This window comes from Colossoma macropomum, unplaced genomic scaffold, assembly GCF_904425465.1.
Source record: "Colossoma macropomum unplaced genomic scaffold, Colossoma_macropomum, whole genome shotgun sequence".
NCBI lineage: Eukaryota > Metazoa > Chordata > Actinopteri > Characiformes > Serrasalmidae > Colossoma > Colossoma macropomum.
Window position 1 is genome coordinate 30,655,051 of NW_023494789.1, and position 26,907 is coordinate 30,681,957.

Below are 26,907 nucleotides of genomic sequence, written 5' to 3' on the forward strand. Positions count from 1 at the left end.
GCTACTTAAGCTGCATTTGGATTGGCTAGCAGCTCAATCAGGCACATCCTCATATCAGTGGGCGGACTTTCACCACATAGAGGCCGCTCTGGTCACAGCTAACTTACTGCTGACCGAGAAGGACCATAGGCAGCATCCACAGGTTCTAAGAAGCAACACAAGAGGTAATTTAGAAAAAAAAAAGTGTTGTCATACAATTTCAGTGAACAACAGTAACAAAACAGGAACATAAACCGTTAACACCAAGCAATGATACATGTGTCCTGTCTCTGAAACCATGGAGTTCATTGAACTCAAAAAATGCTGCTAGTGAAAACTGGAGCTTATGACTTCACATCATAATTACAGTGCTCCCTTTCTCAGGTACCTTAACAGAAGAGATGGAATCATGTGGTAAATGTTTACTGTGACTCCGACAAAACATCTGTAACATTTTTCTGATAGTCACAGCACAGATTCTCTAAATTACCTCTTGTGTTACTTCTCTTACAAACTGTGGATGCTGCTCCTCTGGCTGCAACTGGTCCTTCTCAGTCAGCTGTGGGTTAATTGCGACCAGAACATCTGTTTCAGAAAATGTTCTAGAAACAGAAATAAAATTTAGAAATGTAGTTCCAAACATAATCTTGCACGAAATCAAAAGTCTTTGTCTTTTAAATGCATTGACAACTGAATTGTCTTACCTTGTATAATAAAACTTCAAAAAACAACTAAAGGCATTCATCTAAATTGGCTGTTGAGAGAAACTGATATCAAATAGGTCCTTAAGAACAGATTTGTAATATCAAAAGGTCCATAACAATGGTATGTTAATGCAATGTACCTGTGCCATCTCTTTGACAAGTGGCAAGATAGCCATCATAGCACGAGTAACACCCTAACAATGTTAAGTGTTATATTAAAGGGTACATATCATGGAGAACTGAGTATTCTTCACCTCTTTTTAAATAAGAGTTGGATGTGGAATGTGAACACTGTCAAAGTGTCAAGTATCATTCACAAAAAGACTGTAGACAGGTTCTGTTTTCAGATTTGTCATACCCATCAAAATGTTTTTCATTTTTGTTATTTTTTGGCTATAGAATTTTAAACTATTTTTGTCTGGATTTGAACAGATGCATGATATTTTTTGCCAACAGAACTGTAAACATGAGATAGTTCTTGCATCTGTTTCAAGCATGAACAAATGCGTTGCATGTGTTAGTGCTGTTGCATCACTAAAGTGGATTGGTCTGAGATGTAACAGTCAATAACAGTCATTACAGTTAGATGTGATTAGTTAATGTGTCATTTTTGAAAGTGTCTGTCAATTGGTGGAAAAAAAACTCTAAATTATTTAACCTGTTTCCACACAATGGAAAATAATGTTATTATCGAATTTGTTTGATCGTTTCTGATACTGAGTCAAATCTTTTACAGTTTTGTCACCCATCTTCTTAGGTAAAAGTTGCAGCTGAGACGTGTTCCTTACATTACTGTGTATTTCATAAGTATCAGTGCTTTTATTTTTTCTCTCTTGTAGTCTGCTCTTGTTTCTGGCACAAGTCCTGCTTTGAAAAACATGAATTCAAGTTTTGATGAGTCGGATGGTGTGGGAAGCCACAGTCAAACATTTCTCGCCATTTGAGAACTCACATGAATGAAGTTGAAGTTTTAGAAGCACTATCATTTCCAAAGTACTCAAAAGAACATAAAAGACTGCTGAAAAGAATTAGGAACAAGAGTAACTATCAGCATAATACAGATGTTTTACAGAAAGGAAGTGGGTTTGCTTAAACTAAAATGAAGACCAAACAGATCTTGTGGTTCAAAACAGTTTGTGCATTGCATGTATTGCAAAAGGATGTATGTTTGTAAAGACCTATGGCAGACATGTAAGCAGATGTTCCGCAAAGCCAGGGGGACTAAACAAACAGCAAGGAAGAACCAAGGTTTTGGGTCCAGTTGCTCTGGCAGAGTCTACATCCTCACAAAAGATATCACAAGGGGTCTGGAAGCTCCTGAGTGCAATGAAACAAGATGTGATTGCATCTGTAGAATGCAATGGCTTCTGCATTTTTCAAGTAGCACTTTAAGCACACTGAATTAAGCAAAATTCAACAAGCCTCCAACACTGCCTATCACTCATGATGTTTAGCGTCTTCACAAACACCTGGAGACAACAGCAGATGCGGCATCTGAAAACCTGAAAAAGGCACCATCATCCCAAAGCTATGCAGAGTTTGCTAACATTACACTTGCAAGAACAAATGTTTTTAACCAAAGATGTGCTGGAGAGGTCTCCAAGATGCATCTTAAAAGGTTTCAAATAAGAGATAAAACTCCTCTCCATGAAGATGTTGCAGTTGGCCTTTCTACGTTTGAACAGAAACTCTGCAGCCATTTCAGCTGAGTGGAGATCAAAAGTAAAAGGGGGTGAAAGTCGCTGTGCTTTTCTCACCAGACATGGTAGACGCTTGGCATGTGGGGTTCAGGATGCCAACTGCTTCTTGTTTGCCAGACCCAGTTGTCAAAGTCATTACAGAGGCCAGGACTGTCTGAGGTTCTGTGCAATGCAGTGTGGTGCTCAAAATCCAGAACATCTCCGATCAATGCACTTGCATAAACATGTGTCCATGTTTATATATTATATATATATATATATATATATATATATATATATATATATATATATATATATATATATGTTATGTTATATACACACACACACACACACAGACACACACAGACACACACACAGACACACACATGGACACACACATGGACACACACACGGACACACACACGGACACACACACACATATATAAATATATATATATATATTAGAGAATTATATATTATCAGAGGCAGAGGCAATCAGATGTAGCAGTGCTGGTGAAGTTTTTAAACACTGTGTGCACTCACTGTCCACTCTATTAGATACGCCTACCTTGTCGGTTTGTTAACTGTGCAATAAAGATGGTGTGCACCACTGTTTTCATGTGCTGTTACAACATCTATTCTCAGCAATAGGCATGTCACAGTTATTACATAATCACCTGATTGCAATTATTTGCTGACCACAATTATTTTCCACAGTTCTTAGCTTGTTAGCTTGACAGTTGTTATATGTTTATATCAAGGCAAACAGAATATGATTTGGTTGTGTTTTCATCATTTGGGTTGAGGCAAATACATGTAAATGAAAGAAAGAAGAAAACACTTTTGACATGTTATGGGAAGTTTCATCTTCTAAGTTAACACCTTTGAAGGACTGCATTGAGTGATGTTTGGTTTAAGCTCAGGTAAAAGTGGCCCAAATCCAGTCTTTTTCTTCATATGTGACACAGATGCGTCATATTTGTGGGAGTGTGAACAGCAAAAAATCCATTTAATCTGACATTTTAAATTCCGATTTGAGACGCTTTCACATGTGGTACTGAAATCTGATCTGCATCCCATCCGCATCCCATACTCAGTCTGAACAGCCAGATCGGACTTCATGCGACTTTTACAGGAATCCAACTCGACATTCCTCATAATTTTTGGCCACTTCCTACCCCACCCCCATTACATCTAAAACAGGACTGCTAAACAGCAGAGGGCGCTCGTGAGTTAGTCCTCAATGAATGGGAGTAAATGGAGCTCAATGGCCAAAAACGAAAAATTAAAATGGTTTCTAATCACTTGCCCAGAATGTTTCTTTAATTTTAGATTAATTTTTTTAACAAAGAAATCTTACCTATATGTTACCTTTTTTCTTTTGTATCGTTAGCCATTCACCTCAGTTTAAACTCAATACTTATATTTATATACACTATATTGCCACAAGTATTCGCTCGTCTGCCTTCACACGCATATGAACTTGACTGACATCCTATTCTTAATCCATAGGGTTTAATATGATGTCGGCCCACCCTTTGCAGCTATAACAGCTTCAACTCTTCTGGGAAGGCTTTCCACAAGGTTTAGGAGTGTGTTTATGGGAATACCGAAATCCTTTTTTTCCACCATAGACCGACTAATTAACCCTAACTTGTCTGCTAGTGCGCTTCATGATGATTTATCTTCTAAAGCCTGTGAAGAGTTCGCAATTCATTTTCAAAATAAAATAGACCTGATATGACAGGGTATAGCTCAGCTGACTGAAACAAGCTCCTATAATGTTCCTGAAAAGCCACCTACATCAGTACTGACATCTTTCTCTGTTATCAACTATCAGGAGCTCACAACTATTTTAAAAAAACTAAGTTCATCTACATGTGATCTTGACCCTGTTCCTACTTCATTCCTTAAGATGGTTTTTGTGTTCACAACGATGTTAACTATTGTAAATTGTTCTCTGTCAACAGGTGTTTTTCCAGTCTTAGAAAAAGCTGTTTTCAAACAACTAAATGCGTATCTAATATCAAACAAGTTATATGAGAAGTTTCAGTCAGGTTTTCGTTCTAACCACAGTACAGAGACAGCATTGTTTCGCATTATGAACGACCTCAGGCTCAGCGCTGATGCACAAAATCCTTATATTTTGGTTTTATTAGATCTTAGTGCAGCTTTTGATACAGTAGACCACAAGATTTTAATCCACCGTCTTGAATGCTGGGTCAGCCTCTCGGGCACAGTTTTACAATGGTTTAAATCGTATTTAAGTAATAGGCAGTTCATGGTTTCACATGGAAATCATTCATCAAAAAGATTTGCCATTTCTTGTGGAGTCCCTCAAGGTTCAGTTTTAGGGCCTTTGCTTCTCTCTTTGTACATGCTACCTCTAGGTGATGTCATTAGGAAGCATAATATACATTTTTATAGCTATGCTGATGACACCCAGCTATACATGTCTATTCCTTCTGAAGATCAAGACTCTGTAGACAGACTAACCAGCTGTGTGTCAGATATTTCTCAGTGGATGTTGCAAAATTTTCTACAATTAAATCATGAAAAAACTGAAATATTGATTGTTGGTACAGAAACTCCGAGAAAAATTATTTATGAGAAACTTGGTTCTTTAGCTTCATACACCAAACTTGAAATACGAAACCTGGATGTGATCTTAGACTCTGAGCTCTGTTTTATCCTGCATGTAAACACAGTCACTAAAGTAGCTTTTTATCATTTGAGAAATATCGCTAAAGTTCGGCCTTTTCTCTCTCAGAGTGACGCAGAGAAACTTGTTCATGCATTTGTTACAAGCAGACTTGACTACTATAATGCTCTTCTTGCTGGACTTCCTAAGAAAACTACATCCTGTACAACTTGTACAAAATGCAGCAGCGCGCATCCTAACAAAAACAAAAAAAGAAAGATCATATCACTACTGTTTTACAAGAGCTGCACTGGCTACCTATATCATTCAAGACAGATTTTAAGGTTCTGCTACTAGTTTTTCAAGCTCAAAATGACCTTAAAGCACCGCTTACATCACAGAGTGTCTGTCTGTTTATGTTCCGGCACGTTATCTAAGATCTGCAGATAGTGGCCTTCTACAAATACCCTCTGTAAAATACAGAAAACACAGAGAGGCCTCTTTCAGTTATTATGCTTCTAAATTGTGGAACTCAATTCCACCTTTCATTAGACAGTCAAACTCGCTCATCCATGTCTTTATGCACTGGTGTGCAGTCATGTTGGAACAGGAAGGGGCCAACCATTCCCACAAAGTTGGGAGCTTGAAATTGTCCAAAATCTCTTGGTATGCTGAAGCATTAAGAGTTCCTTTCACTGGAACTAAGGGGCCAAGCCCAACTCAAAAACAACCCCACACCATAATCCCCCCTCCATCAAACTTTACACTTGGCACAATGCAGTCAGACAAGTACCGTTCTCCTGGCCAAACCCAGACTCGTCCATCGGATTCGTCACTCCAGAGAACACGTCTCCACTGCTCTAGAGTCTAGTGGCGGCGTGCTGTACACCACTGCATTCGACACTTTGCATTGTGCTTGGTGATGTAAGGCTTGGATGCAGCTGCTTGGCCATGGAAACCCATTCCATGAAGCTCTTTATGCACTGTTCTTGAGCTAATCTGAAGGCCACATGAAGTTTAGAGGTCTGTAGCGACTGACTCTGCAGAAAGTTGGCAACCTCTGCGCACTATGCGCCTCAGCATCCGCTGACCCCACTCTGTCATTTTACATGGCCTACCACTTCGTGGCTGAGTTGCTGTCGTTCCCAATTGCTTCCACTTTGTTATAATACCACTGACAGTTGACTGTGGAATATTTAGTAGCGAGGAAATTTCACGACTGGACTTGTTGCACAGGTGGCATCCTATCACAGTACCATGCTAGAATTCACTGAGCTCCTGAGAGCGACCCATTCTTTCACAAATGTTTGTAGAAGCAGTCTGCATGCCTAGGTGCTTGGTTTTATACACCTGTGGCTATGGAAGGGACTGGAACACCTGAATTTAATGATTTGGATGGGTGAGTGAATACTTTTGGCAATATAGTGTATATTTGACTTATATTTAAAGGTGTATTCTTCAGCCGCCGTTCGCTTCATTGCACGCAATGAACTTCAGAATATGTTGGCTGGCAAAGGATGCACCCGTTGGATCCTCCGTTGCCATGGAAAAGAAGGACACATTTCTCTGCCGCATATGAAGGAGTCTTCAAAATAGACCACTGTAGTCGTGCGTCATTCTGTAGTCCTTGTTATGCCCACATTAGGAACTCCGGGTCTAAGCTCTATTTCTCTATGGCCCAAAGGATTAGGGTTTTCGAAAGATCGCCTCTATCGCACACTGTGTTAAATAAAAATGTTTAGAACCCGATACGTTTTGTTCTGTGTACATTTTTCTCCCGAATACCACTGGATTCTCTGAATTATGAGGTCGTTAAAGAGCTATACTAATATTGCTACATGCAAGCTAAAGCTACTGCACATCAATTTGATGTCATTAAGCTACACGAAATGAAGGCGGGCTGTGGTGGTGCTCAGACAGGTTGTGCTACCTTATCAAAATGTTCTACTGTAACGCACATTTAGGATAGTTAGGAAAATTTTGATAGGCTAAAACTCCTTATACTACCTGTGTCAAAACTACGAGGCTGAATTCAGCTTCTTTTTTCACAGCTTCTTGTTTCAATATTATCATTCCACATTCAATGGTGCAGCAGCTGTGACTAGTTATCACAAACATTAGCAAACAAGACAAAATACTGACCTGTTGGTTCTGTGAAACAGCCAAAATAAGTTAATGTTACTCAGCTGTTAAGCAGAAATAGAGAAACCTCCTAATATCATGCCTTTCAACCCTCCAAGAAGCTTCTTTTTCGCTAGCTGCTTGTTCGAATTTTCCCATTCCACCTTAAATGGCGCAGCAGTTCAGAACGTGACTGCTGCACCACTTAAGGTGGAACGGGAAAAACTGAACAAAAAGCTGGTGAATGTCCTGAGAAAATGTCCTCAGAAAAACCAGCATTAAAATAAAAAAAAAAACGATATTCTGATACCCAAAATCAGTTTATCTGGGGGTGATAACCTGCTTAAGGAGGCTGCCAGTCTAATGACGTGAATTCAGTGCGCACTAGCTTTAGCTCACATGTAGCAATATTCATATTTCAACTCTTTAACGACCTCGTAATTCAGGGGATCCAGTGGTATTCGAGAGAAGAATGTTCACAGGACAAAACGTATTGGGTTCTGAACATTTTTATGTAACACAGGATGCTATAGAGGCGCTTTTTTTGAAAACCCTATTCATTCTGGCCATAGAGAAATGGAGCTTAGACCTGGAGTTCCTAATATGGGCATAAGAGCACGGTACCGACTACAAAATGACAACACGACTACAGTGGTCTATGGGAAAGCCTAGCCGCGCCGCTGTGATGCAACAGGCCTTCAAATGCAGCCTCCGAAGGATGCAGCCCCTGAATTGGGACACACTGGTAGGCTGATGTTTCTGTACAAAATTTTTTAGAGACTTATCCAAAACCCTCCGTGTTTGAAAAGTTTTTTAATGAAAATGGCCGATTGCGGCTGTAGGAGAGTGAGGCTGCTGCATCAAAGAACAGTTAAAAAGTCTGAAAGCAAAGTTTAAAGAATCCGAGGACGCAAACCAAAGAAGTGACTGTGTCCAAATAACATGCCCTTTTTACGGCGAGCTCGAACACTTTCTGGGTGATGAGCCCAGCTGTCAATGAAGCTTCATGATGGCTCCTGTGATGCTGGCGAAGATGAAACCTCCGGGAGCAACTGGTGTTCGTTGGAAGTCATGATTGTTTACCTTTGGGTGAGCCATGTGAAGCAACGTGAAGCATTGTTCTTTTGTGCATGTGGGTCAGTTTAGGAGCTGATCTGTTCAGACTAATGTTGCCTACAGGTCTTATTTAAAAGATAATGTGAACAGCCAAACAAAAAAAATTGGATTTGGTAAGAAAATCAGATTTGGGCTACTTTTACCTGCTGTGTGAACGTAACCTAAGGCAGTTAGGAAGCAAGATAGCCAGTCGGCCAATTTGGCCTCTTAAGGCTTGTCCCTTATTTGCTGAATACAGTGGGGGCAAAAAGACCATTAATGTGTTAATTGCAATCATTTACTTGTCAATTAACTGTCAACTAAATCATCATTTGATGATCGTGACAGAAATCTCAAACATTTGTAATTACTTCTGAAAAGCATTTTGCATTTACTTAATACAAACTTAGTAATGTGTTTTTTCTTTGACAGTGTGCAGTGACAGTACTGCAGCAGAGATCAAAACCCCAGAAAGAGAACAAGAACACTGTGGTTTAAGCAGGAAGTGAAAGCTGTGATGAAACATTTCAAGCCTCATTTAACCAAAGGAAGATGGCAGAATGTCAGCGGTGCAAATATGCTGAGGATCCTGTGCTGGCAGGCCAAACAATACAAAATATAAGAGATTTTGTTAGAAATAGAGGGATCACATTTAAAAGGAAAACACGTAAATGAAGATTTTATTTTCAAGGACATGCCAAAGTGTTTAATAAAGCAGAGTTCTGTTTAGATTTGGGTGGTTTTGGTTTATTTCATCAGAGAATCTAGGAAAAGAGTGTTTTTTCCCCTAGAGCCTAATAACGTTTTAAAGTCATTTAAGTTTGAAGATGTTATCATATTTCTTTATTTTGTTGAACAAAAGTTGCAGTTGATTGTTGTACCTATAACACAAACAACTTGATTGTGTCCTGTGATTGATGATTACAAGGACATGTTGTGCCTAATCACTCATGTCTTTACAATACACCAAACAGTCATATTGTGTATAGTCAAGTAACAGCAAACCATCTTTGTCTTTCTAATACAGCAGAACGGCCATTGTTTGTGCATTGTTAAAACAGTGTCCTGGTAAAGCAAGTATGACCTTAAAAATCACTTGCTGTAGGTGGGAGATTTTCAGCATTCCCCATATGCAAGCATCATGTCAGGTTGACATATCAAAGGGGAACTCCACCGATTTTGTAAAATTACTGAATCATTCAATGGTTCAGATGTAAAGAAAATTATTCAGAGTTGTTTGGTGTGAAATGCGCCTTCAAAATTGTTTACCGTTGTAGTACTAGCAGCCAAACGTCGTTATGACTACACTACAAATATCACCATTTTATTTGCTATTCAAAACGACCAGTGAACTTACATGTGTCTTACAAGGCTTATATGTTAGGCTGATAATGGTGAAATAGTGCTAAACCTTAAAAATATGTTTTCTATAGGTACTACTTTTTCCTTACTACGTTGTTTGTGTAAGTGGCGTTGCGTCGCACCGTGTCAGAAAAACTAAGCTTGTTTGAGTTTTTATCAGAGGAGCTGTGACAGAATCACAGCTGCAACTCGCTGGTTAGTTGTTCAGAGTGGGGGTGTTTTCAGGTGCCGTTACAAGTACCAGAAATCCTAAAGTTGTGGCTAATTGTTTTGAAGTTACACACAAATACCAAAACCGAACAACTCTACAGACTTTGGGTTTATACCGACGGAGACTAACTTACTCAAGACCAGTGACAAAATGCACAGCGGATATCTTCAGACGCCGGCTGCTGCAGAGACCTGCTGTTACTTCTGTTGTATTTGCCACCACAAAAACTGGAATCAAGGTAAGAAACGTTCGTGAGTTAAATACACGTGGCCACGCAATAAAATAACCTCGCTATCCTACCTCATGAACTGGTAAGCAGAATAGCGAGTAGTAGTTGATGACACCCCCAGTTTCCACTCGCCCTGGGTTGTTCTGCTTTGACGCCGGCGGGTTCAGTCTCTCTCTTTCCCCACCTTTAGGCTCTCTCCTCTTCTAGCCGCTGCAACTCATTTGTGTGTTCTGATTCAAATCGATTTGGCCCTTACGACATTTTGGAAACAACCCTCATCGAAGTCCTCCGTATATTCTGCCATCTTCCAAAATATGTAAGAAGACTGTAAAAATAAACTGTAAACAAAAGCTGCCGCTTGCGTTAGCCATAGTTAAAAGGCTGTAGCTACAGGCGAGTAACAAAGGCACGTTAGCTCGCGCGCTGATCTCAGTTGAGAATGCGGTTTTGAGAGGAAACACGGAAGTGATCCTGGAGTTATAGTTCATACTAAAATACATATAACAAAACAATCACAAAAGAACATATAACAAAACAATCACAAAACAATGTATCAGGTATCAAACAATGCATTCGTAACCATTTTGTGTAATAACTTAATGGGATGTAGCTTTTAGAGCCATTAAATGCTTTGGACGTCTGGTTCCTAGTACTGTAATGGTGAACAATGGCTTGGTTACATGCAAAGATTTTTGCCAATCCGATTACAGATTCAGACTGAGGTGTTTATATGCACACTCTATTCAACAATCTGATGGAAAATCTTCGTTTACATGCTCACTACAAGTAATACGACGCAAAATGACGCGCATGCGTGGAGTAGCGCTTAGAGTAAACGTTACCATGACAGCGAACATCACGTGAGGTCCAGTCTGAGTGAGATGAGTTTCCAGTTGGCGCGCTTGTGTTTTTAATTGCTTTAAAATGATGTCAGACTCAAGAAAACGTGCTTCACATGTACTTATAAAGGAAGCGGCGAGAGGAAGACGTCGTGTTCTGAGACACATAAGATGGACTCCCGTCCCACCGCCGCCTATTAAAGATCAGAGCATAAACGTCGTCTCGTCTTCAGACCAGTTTCTACTCCGCCATGCTGAACGGTATAAACCTTCGCCATGACGCGACGCACATGCGCAGAATATACTTACACGTTCCGATTGGGATGTAATCGGATTCAGGCGTTTACATGGCTATTATTCTTCTATTTGACGGATTATTTAGAGGTTTACCCACCTCGTTCAATCGGATAGAAATTGTATTCCGAATGGCCTCAATCAGACTAGACTATTCCGATTGAGGTGTTTACATGGACGTGTTCTATTCCGATTGAGCTATTAGTCGGATTATTAACGGATTATCAGGCTGAATGTAAACGTGGCTAATGCTGACTCGGTAAATTTCTCTAGAAAGACGCATTTCACACAAAATCACTCTGAATGATTTTGTTTACATCTGAACCCCTGAATGATTAAGTGATTTCGCAAAGTCGTTGGAGTTCCCCTTTAAGAGTTCAGTTATGTCTAGAAGAAAAGTGTGATTTTCGTGTTCTGCAAAGAAAAAATATTTTTAAATATATTTCCAGCATCTCTTTAGAGCAAAGGGAAAGGTGGGTAACTGAAAACCACATTTTAACTGGTTTGGTACAGAATGTCCTCATAAGAGCATAAGACTGAAAAACCTTACCTGTGTGTGTGTGTGTGTGTGTGTGTGGCATGCTATGCTTCTTCAATTCTACAAGAACCAGTGGTTACCGTCAAATGCACTTCATTTTTTTTGACTAAAGCCTCATTCTTAGCACAGTAGTGACACTGACGTGGTGGTGGTGTGTTAGTGTGTGTTGCGCTGGTACAAGTGGATCAAACACAGCAGTGCTGCTGGAGTTTTTAAACACTGTGTCCACTCACTGTCCACTCTGTTACACACTCCTACCTTGTTGGGCCACCTTGTAGATGTAAAGTCAGAGACAGTAGCTCATCTGTTGTGCACAGTTTGTGTTAGTCTTCCTCTAGCCCTTCATCGTTGGTCACAGGACGCTGTTGGCTGGATGTTTTTGGTTGGTGGACTATTCTCAGTCCAGCAGTGACACTGAGGTGATTAAAAACTAAAAATATTTTAAACTCAGCAAATAAATACAAATTGTGCACTAAAATAAAGAGTTCTCTGTAAAGGATGGAAGATGTATTCACTTTTGCATATGACTAACCTTGTAGTGTTGAACGTAGATAGTAAACTAATGAAGAAAACATCAACAACAACAATAATATTATGAATAATTTAATAATTTATAATTTAATACTAAAATATGGCGTTATGTTGGTTTAGATGTTTAGTTATGGGTTGTTTAGATGTTTGGTTATGGTTGTTTAGATGTTTGGTTAATGTTGTTCGAGTGTTTGGTTATGGTTGAGTGGTTGTCATTGTTTAAGTGTTTGTTATGTTGTTTGGGTGTTTGTTTATGGTTGTTTTGTCTTTGGTTATGGTTGTTTGGGAATTTGGTTATGGTTGTTTAGGCGTTTGGTTATAGTTTGAGTGTTTTGTTATGATTCTTTAGGTGTTAGGAGTTAGGAGGACTTTAGGAGTGATTTTTTGGGTGTTTGTTTATGGTTGTTTTGATGTTTGTCCTTGGTTATGGTTGTTTGAGTATTTGGTTATGGTTGTTTTGATGTCTGGCTGTAGTTTGGATGTTTGGTTATAGTATAAGTGTTAGGATTAGTCCTGTGAGAGGTCTACATGTATTATGTGTGTTTGCTTTGCAGTGTAAGGTGTAATTGTGTGAAGCAGAACACCAGTTGGGTTTTAGTGGGTATTTATATGGGAAATTTAATCTGATTTATGATACGTTTTGCACCATCCCCTCTTTTTTCACGTTAATTTATAATTGAGCATGACGGAGAGAAATTACAGTTTTCTTTGTGTGGGAGGTGTACAGACGGAAGAAAAGCTTTTGTGGAATCTTAATCATGATGCTGAAATGAAAGGACATATGAGATTGTCGTGCACAGGTGTTCCAGAGCAAAGCTATCACTATAGAAATATTGTTAACATGTCCTCTAGCATGTAGAAAGAATAACAGAATTTCTGTTGTCTGTGAAGTGGGTAAATGCTAAAATCTGATCTGTTTAATGGATAAACTTCCTTTGTGACTGTTAAACAGATCTGCATTAAAGCCCCAAACTTGAATAAAACTGTTTTTTTTGCACACTTCTACAAGCTCGGCATATTCTCTTACGTGCTCAGTGGCAAAACAGAGTGACTCACTGCTTAGCTTTCTGAATAATATCTTTCTGAAGAATCTAAGTACCGGGTTTGTCTAAGAGAATTATAAATGTCAGAATCAAATAATAAACAAATAAATATGCTCACAAATGTTCTTTTAGACTATTATATGTTTCTGTTATGTAAACTTTGTTTTACTATGAGGGCTACTACTTGTCTTTTTTGTTTGATGACTGTAAAAAGGTTTGTAGAATATATTTAATTGCTAAGTTTAATTTATATTGTTCGGTTGTTTAAAATGATCACAGCCATCTGGAAGAGAAAAAATAAGGACTGCAAAACATCTAAATATTGTGTTTTGGGTTTAAAATGTTACCTTTCATGTTTAATCCTTTCATAAATGCACAAAACATACCACTTTAAAACTATCTGAAACAACTCGCACCAACTAGCATTACTACATCTTTAAAATCCAGACATGATTTCTGTTTAGTTCATTTTACTTCAACTGTATTCAAACAGTGTGCAGTAGTAATACTCTTATAAACCATACATTTATAAACCATCACAAAATATTGTTTTTGGGTTTGAGTTTTTGGGCATGCTGTTTGTGGGTTCTTTTTTGCAGTAAATTAACAGAACAGAAATCAGTGTGTTACATTCTGTCAATGTTTAATGTAAAGTTCAATATAGTGTAAATAGAAAGGCAGTCAGGTTAACGTACTCTTTTAAGATAAAACACAGAATGATGGAAATGTTCATGAAAAAGTGAGAAAGGATTCTGTGTTCTAGAGCTGTGAAACACTATGTTGATTTTTCTCAAAATGTTCACGTGGGAAATTGTCTCAGTGACCTTCAGACATTAATTGCTGAGTTATCAAACCTAATTTTAGCTATTGAAAGGAAAATAAAAACAAAGAAAAAAACATAGGATAACCATGTGCTGAACTTTCAGAGGTGTCACTTCTTCCCATGAGTCAAGGTCTTTAGTACAAATACCTAACTAAAGCTGTATGTTGGCACGGGCAGGATATAAACACAGGAAAAATGGTTTGTCAGTTCAACGTAAAAACCCCCAAAACTTTAATGTGGTTACAAACAGTTTAGCTGGTTTTATTCAGTGTAAATGAATACTTTGAATAGAGAATGCAAAGCAATTTTTTTGTTTAGATGAAGTAAAGTAATATTTTACATCAATGCAAACATCAAACAAACATATCAAATGTTATAGTTTTTTTTATTGTTTTTTGAAAACTAAATGCTAAATTTTGAATTTGATGCCAGTGGTTAATTGGCAACAGGTCACTTAGCATGATTGGGTATAATAAGAGCATCCCAGAGAGTCTTTCAGAAGTAAAGATGGAGAGGGGTTCACCACTCTGTGAAAGAGTACATGGGTAAATAGTGCAACAATTCAAGAATAACATTTCTCAACATAAAATAGCAAAGGATTTCATCATCTATGGTACATAATAACATTAAAAGATACCGAGAATCCTGAGAAATCTCTGTCTGTAATAAGGCTGAAAACAAATACTGGCTGGCCGAGATCTTCGGGCCCTCAGGTGGCACTGCATTAAAAACAGACATGATTCTGCAGTGGAATCACTGCATGGGCTCAGAGGCACTTCTGAAAAACATTGTCTCTGAACACAGTTTGTCGCTGCAAGTTAAAACTCCAACTACCATGCAAAGAAGAAAACATATATAAACAGGATCCAGAAGCGCCACCGCATTCTCTGGGCCCAAGCTCATTTAAGATGGACTGAAGCAAAGTGGAACCGTGTCTGTAGTCCAACCAATCAAAATTTAAAATTCTGTTTGGAAATTATGAATGCCGCTACCTTAAGGCTAAAGACCATCCAGGGGTGCGTTAGTGCACATGGCATGGGTGACTTGCACATCTGTGAAGGTACCATTAATGCTAAACAATATATACAGATTTTGGAGCAACATATGCTGCCATCGAGATGACGTCTTTTTCAGGGAAGTCCTTGCTTCTTTTCAGCAAGACAATGCCAAACCACATTTATTACATATTACAACAGCATGGCTGTACAGTAAAATACCTGTCATCCATTGAAAACATTTGGCACATTACAAAAAATACGACAAAGGAGACTCTGAACTGTTGAGCAGCTGAACAGGAACACAGGAAGACTTTCAAAACTACAGCAATTGGAGTTTTTGTAGAAGAAGAGATGTTGCAACACAATGGTAAACTTGTCCCTGTCCCAGCTTTTTAAAAATGTGTTGCTGACATCAAATTCAGAATAGACATATATTTTTCAACAAATCAACATTTGGTATGTCATCTTTGTATTATTTTGAATTAAATATAGTGTTTATATATATTGTTTATAATTAACATCATTGCATTCTAATTTTATTTACATTTTGCGCAGTGTCCCAACTTTTTTGGAAACAGGGTTGTACTACATGTAATAGGAATAATAACAGTAACAGTAGTAGTAACAGTAAGATAAATGCAAAAAGTAATAGTAATAAAACAGTAACGGTAATAATAATAGTAACAGTAATTTAAAATAACATTTTCTGCCTGTATACTAAATTGTGATTTTTGTGTTTTAGGTTTATATCAGCTGTGCACAACATTAAATAGCTCAAAGGTTTTACACCAAGTTGCATCAGACATTTGACCAGTGGTTTATGAAGTTTAAATAAAGAACAGAAGCAAAGATGAAAATTTTTTGTTAGCGTTATGTTATCTGTCCATTTGTGCTCAACTACATCCCTTTAACTGCATTTCATATGTTCTTTAAATCCTTTTTTTTCCAAATCACAAATTTTAATGTTTTAAAATTTAAAATAGTCTTTTCCTTTGCAACACAATGTATAATGCCCTGTATTTCTGATTAAACACTTTTTCCCTGAAATGAATGGCTTACAGAATGCAACAGAGATAAGAATACTCATTCTGTAATAACCCAGCAGGGCGTGTGGGTATGCGTGAGTATGTGTGTGGTTGGTTGAGAAGAGACCGGGAAATGGGTTGAAGACAAGGAGAGCGTGCGAGAGAGTGTGTTCAGTTTCCAGAGGACGTGTTTGAAGTTCAGATGTGATAAGTGTGTTGTGCTTCCTCTCCACAGTGCACAGGCATCTGTGTGTGAGCGGACTGAGCTCAGTCAGACAGAACCACACAACCACGCAGGGTGAGTGAGGCTCTCATGTTTTCTCTCTGGTCCATCTCTGTCGTGCCATTCTGCGTCTTATCAGCGTGTAACAAGCAAAGGTCTGTGGGAACTGGGAGTTAATAGTTGACTCACTGTAAATATGTCAGAGTTAATCGTTAAACCACATAGTAAATTGATCATTGTTGTAATGTAACATTAGAAAAAGTACAAATTGTTCATCCGAAATCAGCAACTATGAAACAGGACTACGTACTGCAACATATGTATGAGTTTTCGAATGCCTTTAAATCCTGATATTTTATAAATAGAGACATCATAACAATTCTGTAATTCCTACTACACATCTTAATCTGCATTATTCTGTTTCTCTTTGAATTTTGCCATTATGTCCAGTATGTTTATGGAAATAAAACTCTTTGTATCTGCATATCTTTATGTGTTGATACTGTAAATCTTGCTAAGACAGCAGCACTTTGTTTTGATTAATCTACTGCTGATGCTCTCTTTGTAGTAAACTGCCTTTCAACTGAATATCTATTTTTTATTTTACATTTTTAATTTGATTTTCTATTTAATGATTAATTTATTCCCTTTTGAAATCTATGGGTTTAAGCATTTTTTAAATTTTAATGTCTTCGTATTTTCTCATTTGTAAAGCATGTTGAATGACTGCAGTGTATGAAAATGCTAGATAAACTTGTCTTGTCTAAAGACAAACTTTCAGTTGAATGTAACAGATTCTATTACACTAATCCTAAACCTAAACTGAATTTAACCTTAACTTTAACCCAAAATCTAAACCTGATCCTAAAACTGGCCCAGATCCTAATGCTGTTGATAATCAGCTGTACATCATCAGATAATTTGTTAATTATTTAATGTCTGTAGATCATCTATAGGGGACTATCCAAAGTGTGACTGATACATGAACAAAAACTATTATTAACCTAAATTATTTTATTAGCTGTCAAATTTTGTGCTAAAGTCAGAGACCGCCCTTTCATTTAATGTCCAGTTAAGATATTAAACACAAATTATTCCTTTTCCAGAAGTTATTTCTGAGGAGATTAGAAATAAAATAATCCCCTTGCATAATTAAGAGGAAAGTCAAAATAAGTGAGGAAGCAGGAGTTTCCAAAGCTTGTGTTAAAAATATGATTTTAAAATATAGACACATTAGAACTTAACTGTACAAGACCTGATAGACCACCAAAACTGTCACTATGAGATAAACAAGCTTCCATCTTTGAGAAAAAGGTTAAAATCAAGCTCCACTCTTAAAAAATAATAATAAAAATAAAAGTCTTTCTGTTCATCTTTCCACTGTGAGAAGACAATTTAACACTATGGATCTGAAAGGATATTTAATTGTGAAGAAGCTGTTACTCAGAAAAGAAAACACAAAAATTGAACAAAGAAGCTGCTCATGTTCTCAGAACAATGGACTGGTCACCCCTGAGCCCAGATCTCAACATGACTGAATGTGTTTGGGATTACTTGGATTGTGAGAAACAGAAAATGCTAAACCAATTTCTACTCCTGAACTTTGGACGTGTGAAAAAATATATCTGCAGATTTCTTTGAAAAACTGAAAGCAAGTAACTAAAAAGAATGAGATCTATAATAAATTCTGAAAAAAATATGTTTTGTTGTTGAGGCATCTGTGTAATTTTCTATTAAACACTTGTTCTCTGCTTTTTTCCTGATGCTGAAAAAAGAATAACTTGTACTTGACCCGATATAAATAAATGAAGGGTGGTCTCTGACTGTTTGTGATACAGTTTGTGATATTTTGTGTTTCTTTTTTAATTTTGTTACAGTTTTCTTGTGTGTATAGTGCTATTACAATGATGGGCAAACTACATGTGAAGCCTTTGCTATTCGCCATTGCGCTGGTAACTGTGGCAGGTATGACCATCATCGCTCTGATCCTCTCTCTGGTTAAACATCAGACTGTGGACCCGCCATACTTAACGCAGGTGCTTTTACTCAACAAACACCATTCATTTCCTTTTGCACTTAAAAATTGACAAGAATTAAATAACCACTAGAAATGACCTAGATGTGTAGTCACTTTCTGATTCACATAGGTTGGACCACACTCACTTCAATAAGTGACTGTGTTCTGATAGTCTGTCTACACCTGCTGGGTTTTATCGGGTAAAACCTGATTGCAGTATTTCATGTAAAAGGGAGAGCTGATGTAGATGATTTATTGTTTTAATAATGCGTGACTGAATGACCTCACTGTTACTCACTGGTTTTGGCAAATATCCTGTGGCAAAAAAGTAAAAAGCACAATAAAGATCAAGATATACTGGCAGTTCGCCATTGTGTTGTGTCCAACAACAATATTTTCCAGCTAGAACTTGATATCTGTAACCGTAACTGTTAAACAAACAAATGTGCTTAAAACCTTAAAACATGCTTGATATATTATACAGAAGGCCTGTTGAGAGAATCAGTGTGTTACGCTAATCTACTGTTAATCTGCAACATGTAAGCAGGTCAGGAAGGTCTGAGTAGCCATTATAAATGTCCAGCGTTTGGAAAATGGATGGATTATTTGTCTTTGTCCAACTTCCTCAGTACGGTATGGTCTTTGATGCCGGTTCCACACACACCTCCCTCTTCCTCTACCAGTGGTCCGGGAATAAGGAAAACAACACTGGAGTGGTTTCTCAGAAACTGACTTGCGATGTGAAAGGTGGGGTATTGCATCAGAAAAGTGCTTTTGTGGGACCCTCTTTGTAGGTACTAGTGCATTTTATGTGTATTGGTAGAATGTGTGTGATTATCTGATGGTGGTATGGACAAATACATTGCTTTTTGTTTGATGGAAAGATAAGTGCTTACAGTAGAGTAGTTTTAATAGCTGTATCTTTTTTTTCTGAGGCTGCTGAGATGAATGTGATTCTTTGTCATTAGGTGATGGTATATCCAGTTATGTCACAAATCCTCCTGGTGCTGGACAGAGCCTAAGAGAATGCTTAGATGTTGCTTTGGCTGCAGTACCAGACAGTCAGCGACGTACAACCCCTGTGTACCTGGGGGCAACAGCAGGCATGCGGCTCCTAAGGTGAGTGAGTTTCTGTCCTCCTTTCAACTCTGCCATTGTTATGATGCTATTGACATTGTTGTTTATGACAGCAGATATTTTCCTCATGAACACTCGTTTGTTGTGCCGCTGGGGGATGTGTCAATATAAACTCAAAGCATTAGTCATATTTTTATACATTGGCTCAAAAGCAAGGCTGTGTCATACATTTGGCAGGACTGTCACATACTGACTTTTAGCTTTTAACTGTTATTTATTATTGAGTGCTAATTTAAGGTTAAACCAACATACCTAATTGACTAACGGCTGCTGTTATTAATTCATCCAAATGGAAATACCTTTTTTTTGCTATATTTAGAGTCATTTCATACAGATGTATATGGCTTATCCACTACATTTTCAGGGCAGAGTGGCAAGTGATCTTGTGTCTGAAAGGCCCCCATTAATATCAACCAGCAATAACTGATGAAATGATGGTGCATATCATTTCATTTCATAGCACTGTCTGTTGTGACAACTGATTAGAAGTCATTCCACAAACAGAGCGTCACTTGAGTCCGCACCATCTGATGCAGAAAAACGTGTTTTTCAATCTTTCGATCTTTCAAAGGTCATCATTAACATGGTGTATGAAAAATTGTATTGCTAGTGGAAAAGGTATGTTTTATGTATTATTTTTGTCAACAATACAGGTTGTAACCTTTGGCATGCTTAGATGTATATCTGTGCATTAAGACAAAATATATTAATTGAATATAAAAAATATTAATTTTGAGAAGAATTTGTTTGTGCCCTTGACTTTAGCTTTCCACCTGGTCACACCTACTTATTTAGCCTTGAACATAATGTACTTTCACAATTACTGATATGATAAGGAATAAATGGCATCATGTAAGTCTTCTTGTTTTCTTAACAGGGACACACCCTAAGCATAACATATCCTCACCGTCATGCTAAATACACAAAGTAAATTGTTTTTTTTGTTTGTTTTTATTCATTTTTTATGTAGTGTACTATTATAAACTGATATTATATAGTAGCAGCTTGATAACAGGAAGCGTGGTAGCCAGTTTTGTATGAAATATTTCAGCCTGTCACATTTTCTGCATCACAACTTCAGCATGAAGGGGTTGGACTTCTCAGTGTTTTTTGGCCTAAAATGAGTTAAAATACAGTGCTTACTCGCAAGTGTAAATTGTAAAAACGAGAATACTGGAATATTTACATAGTAGCAAAAAGGTGCAGCACTTACTCACTGTAAAAACCCTTTATTGAATTTTCATGCTAAAAACAACATACCATTTCAGTCAGAATGGCCTTCTCACAGAAAGAAGACAGACTCCTGGACTGTTTAACCATTTGATCAACACTTTTTACTTGAAACTCCTTCTGTGACTAGAATTGAACTTTTATTTGAGCAATTCTCCACTGACATACTCTAGTTCACCTCATGCAGAATTTCTTTTTTTTCATTATGGTAATAAACAGCCTACACTGTCATGAAAAACATAAACAGTCTTTTATGAAGTGCTTTGTGTTTGTCTTATGCACAGTAAACTCACATTAACGTCAGTTAAACCTACTTAACTACTGTACTACTGTACAAAAGAAGTCTTAACTAATCACCTTTTTAAAACACTTTGTTCCACAGTTTACAAAACCAAACTCAAGCAGACATAATACTTGCAGAGGTGGCCAAGACTTTACAGAGTTATCCCTTTGACTTTCGTGGGGCCAGAATAATCAGTGGCATGGAGGAGGGAGCTTACGGTTGGATCACCATCAACTATCTTTTGGAAGGTTTCATTAAGGTCAGCTCTGCTTTAAAGACATAAAAATCTGACATTGTTTTCTGAGTATGACTCTGTACCATTGATGGTTGGATCATTATATTTTTGTGAATTAAGAATCTAATATTAAAACGGCTGGAATATCAATATTTGATATTTAGCCATCATGACACTGGCATGATCTCCACTCCACTCACTTAAAGGGCAGTTCCACTGCGTCATTCTAGATTCTGATAGAATCTGTTTACCGTGGTGGTGACAGGAATCAGCTGTCAAAAGCACTTAAGCAAGCAAGCAAACAAGCATTTGCTTTGCTTGCTTGCTTGCTTGCACTTAAAAGCTACATCGCATGAATTTATTTCATGAAACAGTTACAAAGAGATTGTTTTACAATAGTTTTAAGATTTTATGCTTGCACAAAATCTACCATTATAAATATTGTATATTAAAACTGTACAGTCGTGTGCAAAAATTTGAACACCCTTGCTCAGATTACATTTTGTTGCTTTTCAAGGTAAATATAAGTTAACTCATTCTCTACAGGGAACTTAAATATGGCATTTTTCTACAAATTTCATTGCACAATTTCTACTTATTAGCTAAATCTAACATATTAGAAAAAATTGAACAAATTATGCACCATAACTTTTGCATATGCGAAATTATGTGTTTTATTGTTTTTCCTGTATGTTAAGTCTAACAAATACGCAGTAATTGTACATTGGAACATGCATATGTTTGTTTTCTATAGAGGATCTTTTTTTTTACTTAGAAAATCAACAATATATGTAATTTTTGACTGGAGTGCACAAACTTTTGCATCTGACTGTAGGTTCACTGGTCGACAGGTTCCTTTTACCGCCTCTGAAAAAGACATTCGAGTCAGCAAGTGTCTCTACAATGCACCATTATACATCAAACTAGACCAAATGGCTTTGTTTACATCTCAACAACTGCGTTATACAGAGATGTTGAACAATCAATTTAATGTCCAGTCGAAAGAAAGTCAAGTGAGCAGACATCTCGTATTTTCTCCCTAGAAGGTCAAATCCCTTCTTTTAATAATTGTAATTCCAATATTCCAAACCCTGATTTCTTTCCCAAACAGTATACATTTGATGGTAAATGGATTCACCCTAAAGCTGGGAGGATTCTAGGAGCTATGGATTTGGGTGGCGCCTCCACTCAGATTTCCTTCACACCCAAAGATCCAGTTAAAGACCCAAATTCTGCAATTGACCTCCAGCTCTATGGCTTCAGGTACGAGCTGTACACACACAGTTACCTCTGCTATGGCAAAGACCAGGCCCTGAAGAGGATCCAGGCGCACCTGCAGAAGGTTAGTGCTCAGACTTCTGATGCTGCAAAGAGAAAGTGAAGAAGATGCCAGAAAGGAAGCGTAAAGATAATAAATACATAGTGACTGTAATTATGTAGTAATCTGTAATTACAATGTTTTTGCCCTGATGTAAACTTTGTTCCATACAGTGCATGATGTACTTTTTATCAGATCATAATATCCTGCCTGCTGTTAACATCTCATGATAGGACCATTAATGATGTTTATGAGTGGTACTCTGCTTTTACGTGGTTGGCTTTCCTAGATGGCCTTTGGAAGGTTGATTAATGGGTTGTCCTGATTTGCTTGAGGTTTATAAAATTAGAAGATTATCAATTACATGAGCTTTATAACAAAGGCTAATCAGTTGCATAAAAAATCCACTGTAAATGTCTTTGCCTTTCCAAAGCCTGTTATTCTTTATTCCTTCTAGACTACTGGCTCCTTAACTACGGTCATCCACCCATGCTATCACAGTGGTTACAATCTGACGGTGGCTCTGGGTGACCTTTACGACTCTCCTTGTGTCGACAAGCCAGTGCCTTTTGACCCCACATTAAAGGTCACTTTCTTGGGGAGCGGTGATTCTCAGCAGTGTTGGTCACTGATGAACAGTTTGGTAAACCTGAGTAACTGTGCGCTTTTTCCAGACTGTGGCTTTAACGGGGTCTACCAGCCACCCGTCAGTGGAGAATTTTTTGTGAGTGTCACAAAATCAAAAGAACTGTCATTCTATTATACTAAATTAGACTAAATTTAACTTTACATTTATACTTCTGCAGACGTTACACCACAGGCATATAGATATAGCAATATCAGATATACAATCTTATGCAAAAGTTTGGGCAGCCCTGGTTACATGGTTTGTTGATTTGTCCAGTTAACATATCCTCTACAGGGAACAAACTATTTCTTGAATTTAACCATATGGCCATAGTTCCTGTAGCAAATGTGTTAACTGAACTTGCAATAATAAAACCAACAGAATATGTCAATTTGACCAGTGGGGCCCAAACTTTTGCACTTTACTGTATAATAAGGCTTTTGTATTTTCGTGTACATTAAAATACTAGTTCCATGTTCATCTCAGGCTTTTTCTGCATACTTCTACACCTTTGACTTCCTTGGTCTCGCTCCGAGGACCCCGTTGCCTCAGGTCCTTTCCACAGTTGACTCCTTCTGCAGCAAATCCTGGGACACTGTGAGTCATCATATGTCTGCACATACTGCATTCAGTCTTAATGATCACACTCTCTAACCTGGCGGTTATGTGTCACAAACAAGTGTCATGATCCAACCCCCATGGACAAGCAGTCATTTTTAGGCTACCTAAATTAGCACTCATAGCAACTGCCAATTATTTTGTTTTTAAATGTTTATGGTGCAGTTTATGATCATTTGTTGATGGCTTTTATCTTTTCTCAGCTTCTGTCACAATATCCAAAGGTGAAAGAGAAGTATCTTCGGGATTACTGTGCTTCAGCTCAGTATATTATGACTATTCTTCTCGAAGGATATAAGTTCAATGCCACTTGGGACCAAATCTACTTTGTGAAACAGGTGAGGAAGGCAACATGAATCCACTTTAGAATTTAATAATGCAATATATTGTAGGCACTTATATCTGTAAAATGTATATGTATTTGGTACACATTTGGCTTTTATTGTTACCAGAGATGAGTAAAGTGACCTAAACCTATCCTTAAGTAAAGGTTGCTTCAGTGAAATGATGACTCAGTTAAAAGTCACTTTTCTAAAAACATCTTGTGCAAGTGGAAGTACAAAAGTAGCCCAAAAACTACGAATGTACTGAATAACAAACATCTGCAGCGACATGTCTTAACACATCCAGTTCCTACCAGCATAAGCATGGCTGGATCTACCATACAGGCGACCTGGGCAACCAAAGAGTACCAGAAGGTTGCTAAAATAAATGAAAACAAACAAAGAAAACAAAACATTTAAATTATTAGTTACCACAAAATTTATTGAATCATTCAATTTGGTAAAAATCTGTTCAGGCTAGTCAGTCTTTGTCTAATAAAACTAGCTGTAAATAACCAATGAGCATCATTATTATGGGTGCCTTGAATCTGGTGGACAGTGACATCTACTGTATGTAAGTAAAACACAAACAAAATAAATGACCTTTTTTGGCATCTTGTTTGACGTTGATTGTGTACATTCATTATCAGCAAGATAATGAGCTGATGTTCTCTCATTAGCATACGTGGCTAATCTTGACAAGGGATTTGCTGTAACAATGTTTGGTCAGTTTAAATATTTTGTTAAAGATGAAAACAGACATGTTTCCAGCCAAACGTATTTTATTGTTTACTTAAATTATGTTATTATCAATGCATATGCGGTGTGTGACATACAGTGTTATGTTTACAGACTTTGTGGAGATGGGGCACCATGATGATCTTACTCTGGCCCCAAGCATAACATCACTGTCCAAAAAAAACAACAACAAAAAAAACAAACAAACAAAAAACATGTATCTCAATATTTGTTAGTTTTCTACATCTGGGTGATGTAGAGAAATAAGCTGGGGACCACATCAAGAACCTGGGGGGCGCAAGTGGTCTTAGAAGACATGCCTTATCAAACGCAGATAAAATAATTTGAACACAAGCGCTGCTAAATGGCTCAACCTACAGGCCGTTGATCACAGGCTAATGTTGATTATGAATTTCTATTGGATGAGCTCGTTATTGAGGGTATTTTAATAATAATATTTAATAATAAATATATAAAAAAGGCAACATGAAAAAAGGTTAAGAACCCCTGTTCTACATCATTTGAGTACAGCATCTGTGCTTCATGTTGTATGGAAACCATGAAAGTTCAGAACGTTTTTGCTTTCCTCTGTAAAGTAACTATTTTGGAGAAGGTTTTTTTTGTTTTTTTGTTTTGAAACAGCAATAATAAGAAATCAAATTTATTGGGTGCTATACTTCTCTTTTTAATGCACTACTGGTTTGAGTAAAATGCTAAATATCAAAAGTGAGAGGTGTGAATGATTGCAAAGCACTGCATAATGAAATTAAACAAAAGGAATTAGTAACTATGTTAATGACTGTAATGTACTGTAACTGAGTAAAAAGTAATTACTACAAATATACTTAAGTAGAGATAAATAAATTAAAAACACTTAGGCTAGAATGAAATGTTACTTGAGTACATGAAAATGAGTAATGAAACAAGTTACAACCCACCTCTGATTATTATAGTCTACTTTAGTTTAAAATTATGGGGGTAAAACAGAGGAAAACAATGTAGGGTTTTTCCGTTTTTCTTTCATGTTTGTGCTCTGACTGAAATACTGTTGATATTCACATTACAGGTGGCAGACAATGACATTGGCTGGACTCTGGGTTATATGCTGAACTTAACCAACCTGATTCCCTCTGAACGCCCTCTAGTGGTAACAGGGGTACAACACAGTCAGTGGGCAGCAGAGATCTTCTTCATTGTCTTTGCACTATTTCTCAGCCTACTTATTCTAATTGTCCTCTGCATATGGAGTCCAGACTCACAGACTTAATGCACGTGATTCTGTGCTTTAATGTACATTTTGGGTACATGACACCAGAGTTGGGATCAGTTCCATTTCAGTGTATTGAACTGACGTTCATCTCATAATTCCAATTGATAGGTATATTTATATAGTTTTGCAGATTAATTTATGACCTGAATTGATCCCAAGGCTGCATTACACAATTCACTGTAAATGTAGGATAATGTAGGTCTGAGTACATATGGTGTTGGGTCAAAAGAGCCAGCAGAACAATATTTTAATAGTATTTTTGCAATTCAACTTAACATGTATATCTGGTTCAAATTGTATTTAAACATTTCAAAGACTGGTTGTACCTCAGTAATCTATGTTATGTATTAATCTATTATGATGGAGCTACTGAATTTCACTTGAACATTACTTGTTCAGTTTAAAGCAGTAGCACAAAGCATGTAAAGAGAAGCTGATTAAATAATTCAATTAAATGAGAAAATTCTTTACAGAAGTTAATGAAGACGATCGATAGTGTGAATAAACATTTTGAAATGCAGCAACAATCTACAACATTTGCTATATTAATATGGTTTTGTGCACATAAGTTTTATTAAGTGTGTGGACAAAAATGTGTGTGTGTGCTTTTAACAGCAACCTGACTTCTTCTGTGGTTGCTTTGGCTGTAATATTGCTTGTTCCTCCTCTCTCCTCACATTCTGTTTCACCAGTAACCTGGAGGCAGTGAGACAGTTATTATACATGCAGTACTGTACAGAAGTCCGAGACAGTCTTTAAGTACAAGTTATTCATT

General features: G+C 37.4%; 2 protein-coding genes across 4 annotated transcripts in view; one reads left to right on the forward strand and one right to left on the reverse strand.

The window, feature by feature from the left end:
* Positions 1-12,029: 12,029 nt before the first annotated feature.
* Positions 12,030-26,179, forward strand: entpd8 (ectonucleoside triphosphate diphosphohydrolase 8). 3 transcript variants are annotated; one of them, XM_036570933.1, is made up of 11 exons: positions 12,030-12,111; positions 16,348-16,410; positions 18,213-18,371; positions 18,982-19,099; positions 19,321-19,471; positions 21,102-21,261; positions 22,349-22,579; positions 23,013-23,279; positions 23,670-23,780; positions 24,005-24,139; positions 25,929-26,179. In XM_036570933.1, exons 3-11 carry the CDS (start codon positions 18,240-18,242, stop codon positions 26,127-26,129), a joined length of 1,506 nt encoding a protein of 501 aa, XP_036426826.1. In that variant the 5' UTR covers positions 12,030-12,111; positions 16,348-16,410; positions 18,213-18,239; the 3' UTR covers positions 26,130-26,179. The 3 variants fall into 3 exon arrangements, with proteins under 3 accessions (XP_036426826.1, XP_036426827.1, XP_036426825.1); XM_036570934.1 differs by having other exon boundaries at positions 12,075-12,111; positions 18,230-18,371; XM_036570932.1 differs by lacking the exon at positions 12,030-12,111 and having other exon boundaries at positions 16,188-16,410.
* The window catches only part of rab44 (RAB44, member RAS oncogene family), a 29,116-nt gene continuing 27,097 nt past the window's right edge, over positions 24,889-26,907 (reverse strand). The window contains exon 11 of the mRNA XM_036569668.1: positions 24,889-26,828. Within this exon, the coding sequence (XP_036425561.1) occupies positions 26,741-26,828 (88 nt within the window). The 3' untranslated portion in view covers positions 24,889-26,740. The remainder of the gene's footprint in view (positions 26,829-26,907) is intronic.

Bases quoted from the DNA above. Each gene is read 5' to 3' on its own strand.
- entpd8 (XM_036570933.1), top strand. From the start codon at position 18,240: ATGATGGGCAAACTACATGTGAAGCCTTTGCTATTCGCCATTGCGCTG. The intron at 22,580-23,012 runs GTTAGTGCTCAG...TATTCCTTCTAG, and splicing joins TCCAGGCGCACCTGCAGAAG to ACTACTGGCTCCTTAACTAC. The intron at 23,280-23,669 runs GTGAGTGTCACA...TGTTCATCTCAG, and splicing joins CCGTCAGTGGAGAATTTTTT to GCTTTTTCTGCATACTTCTA.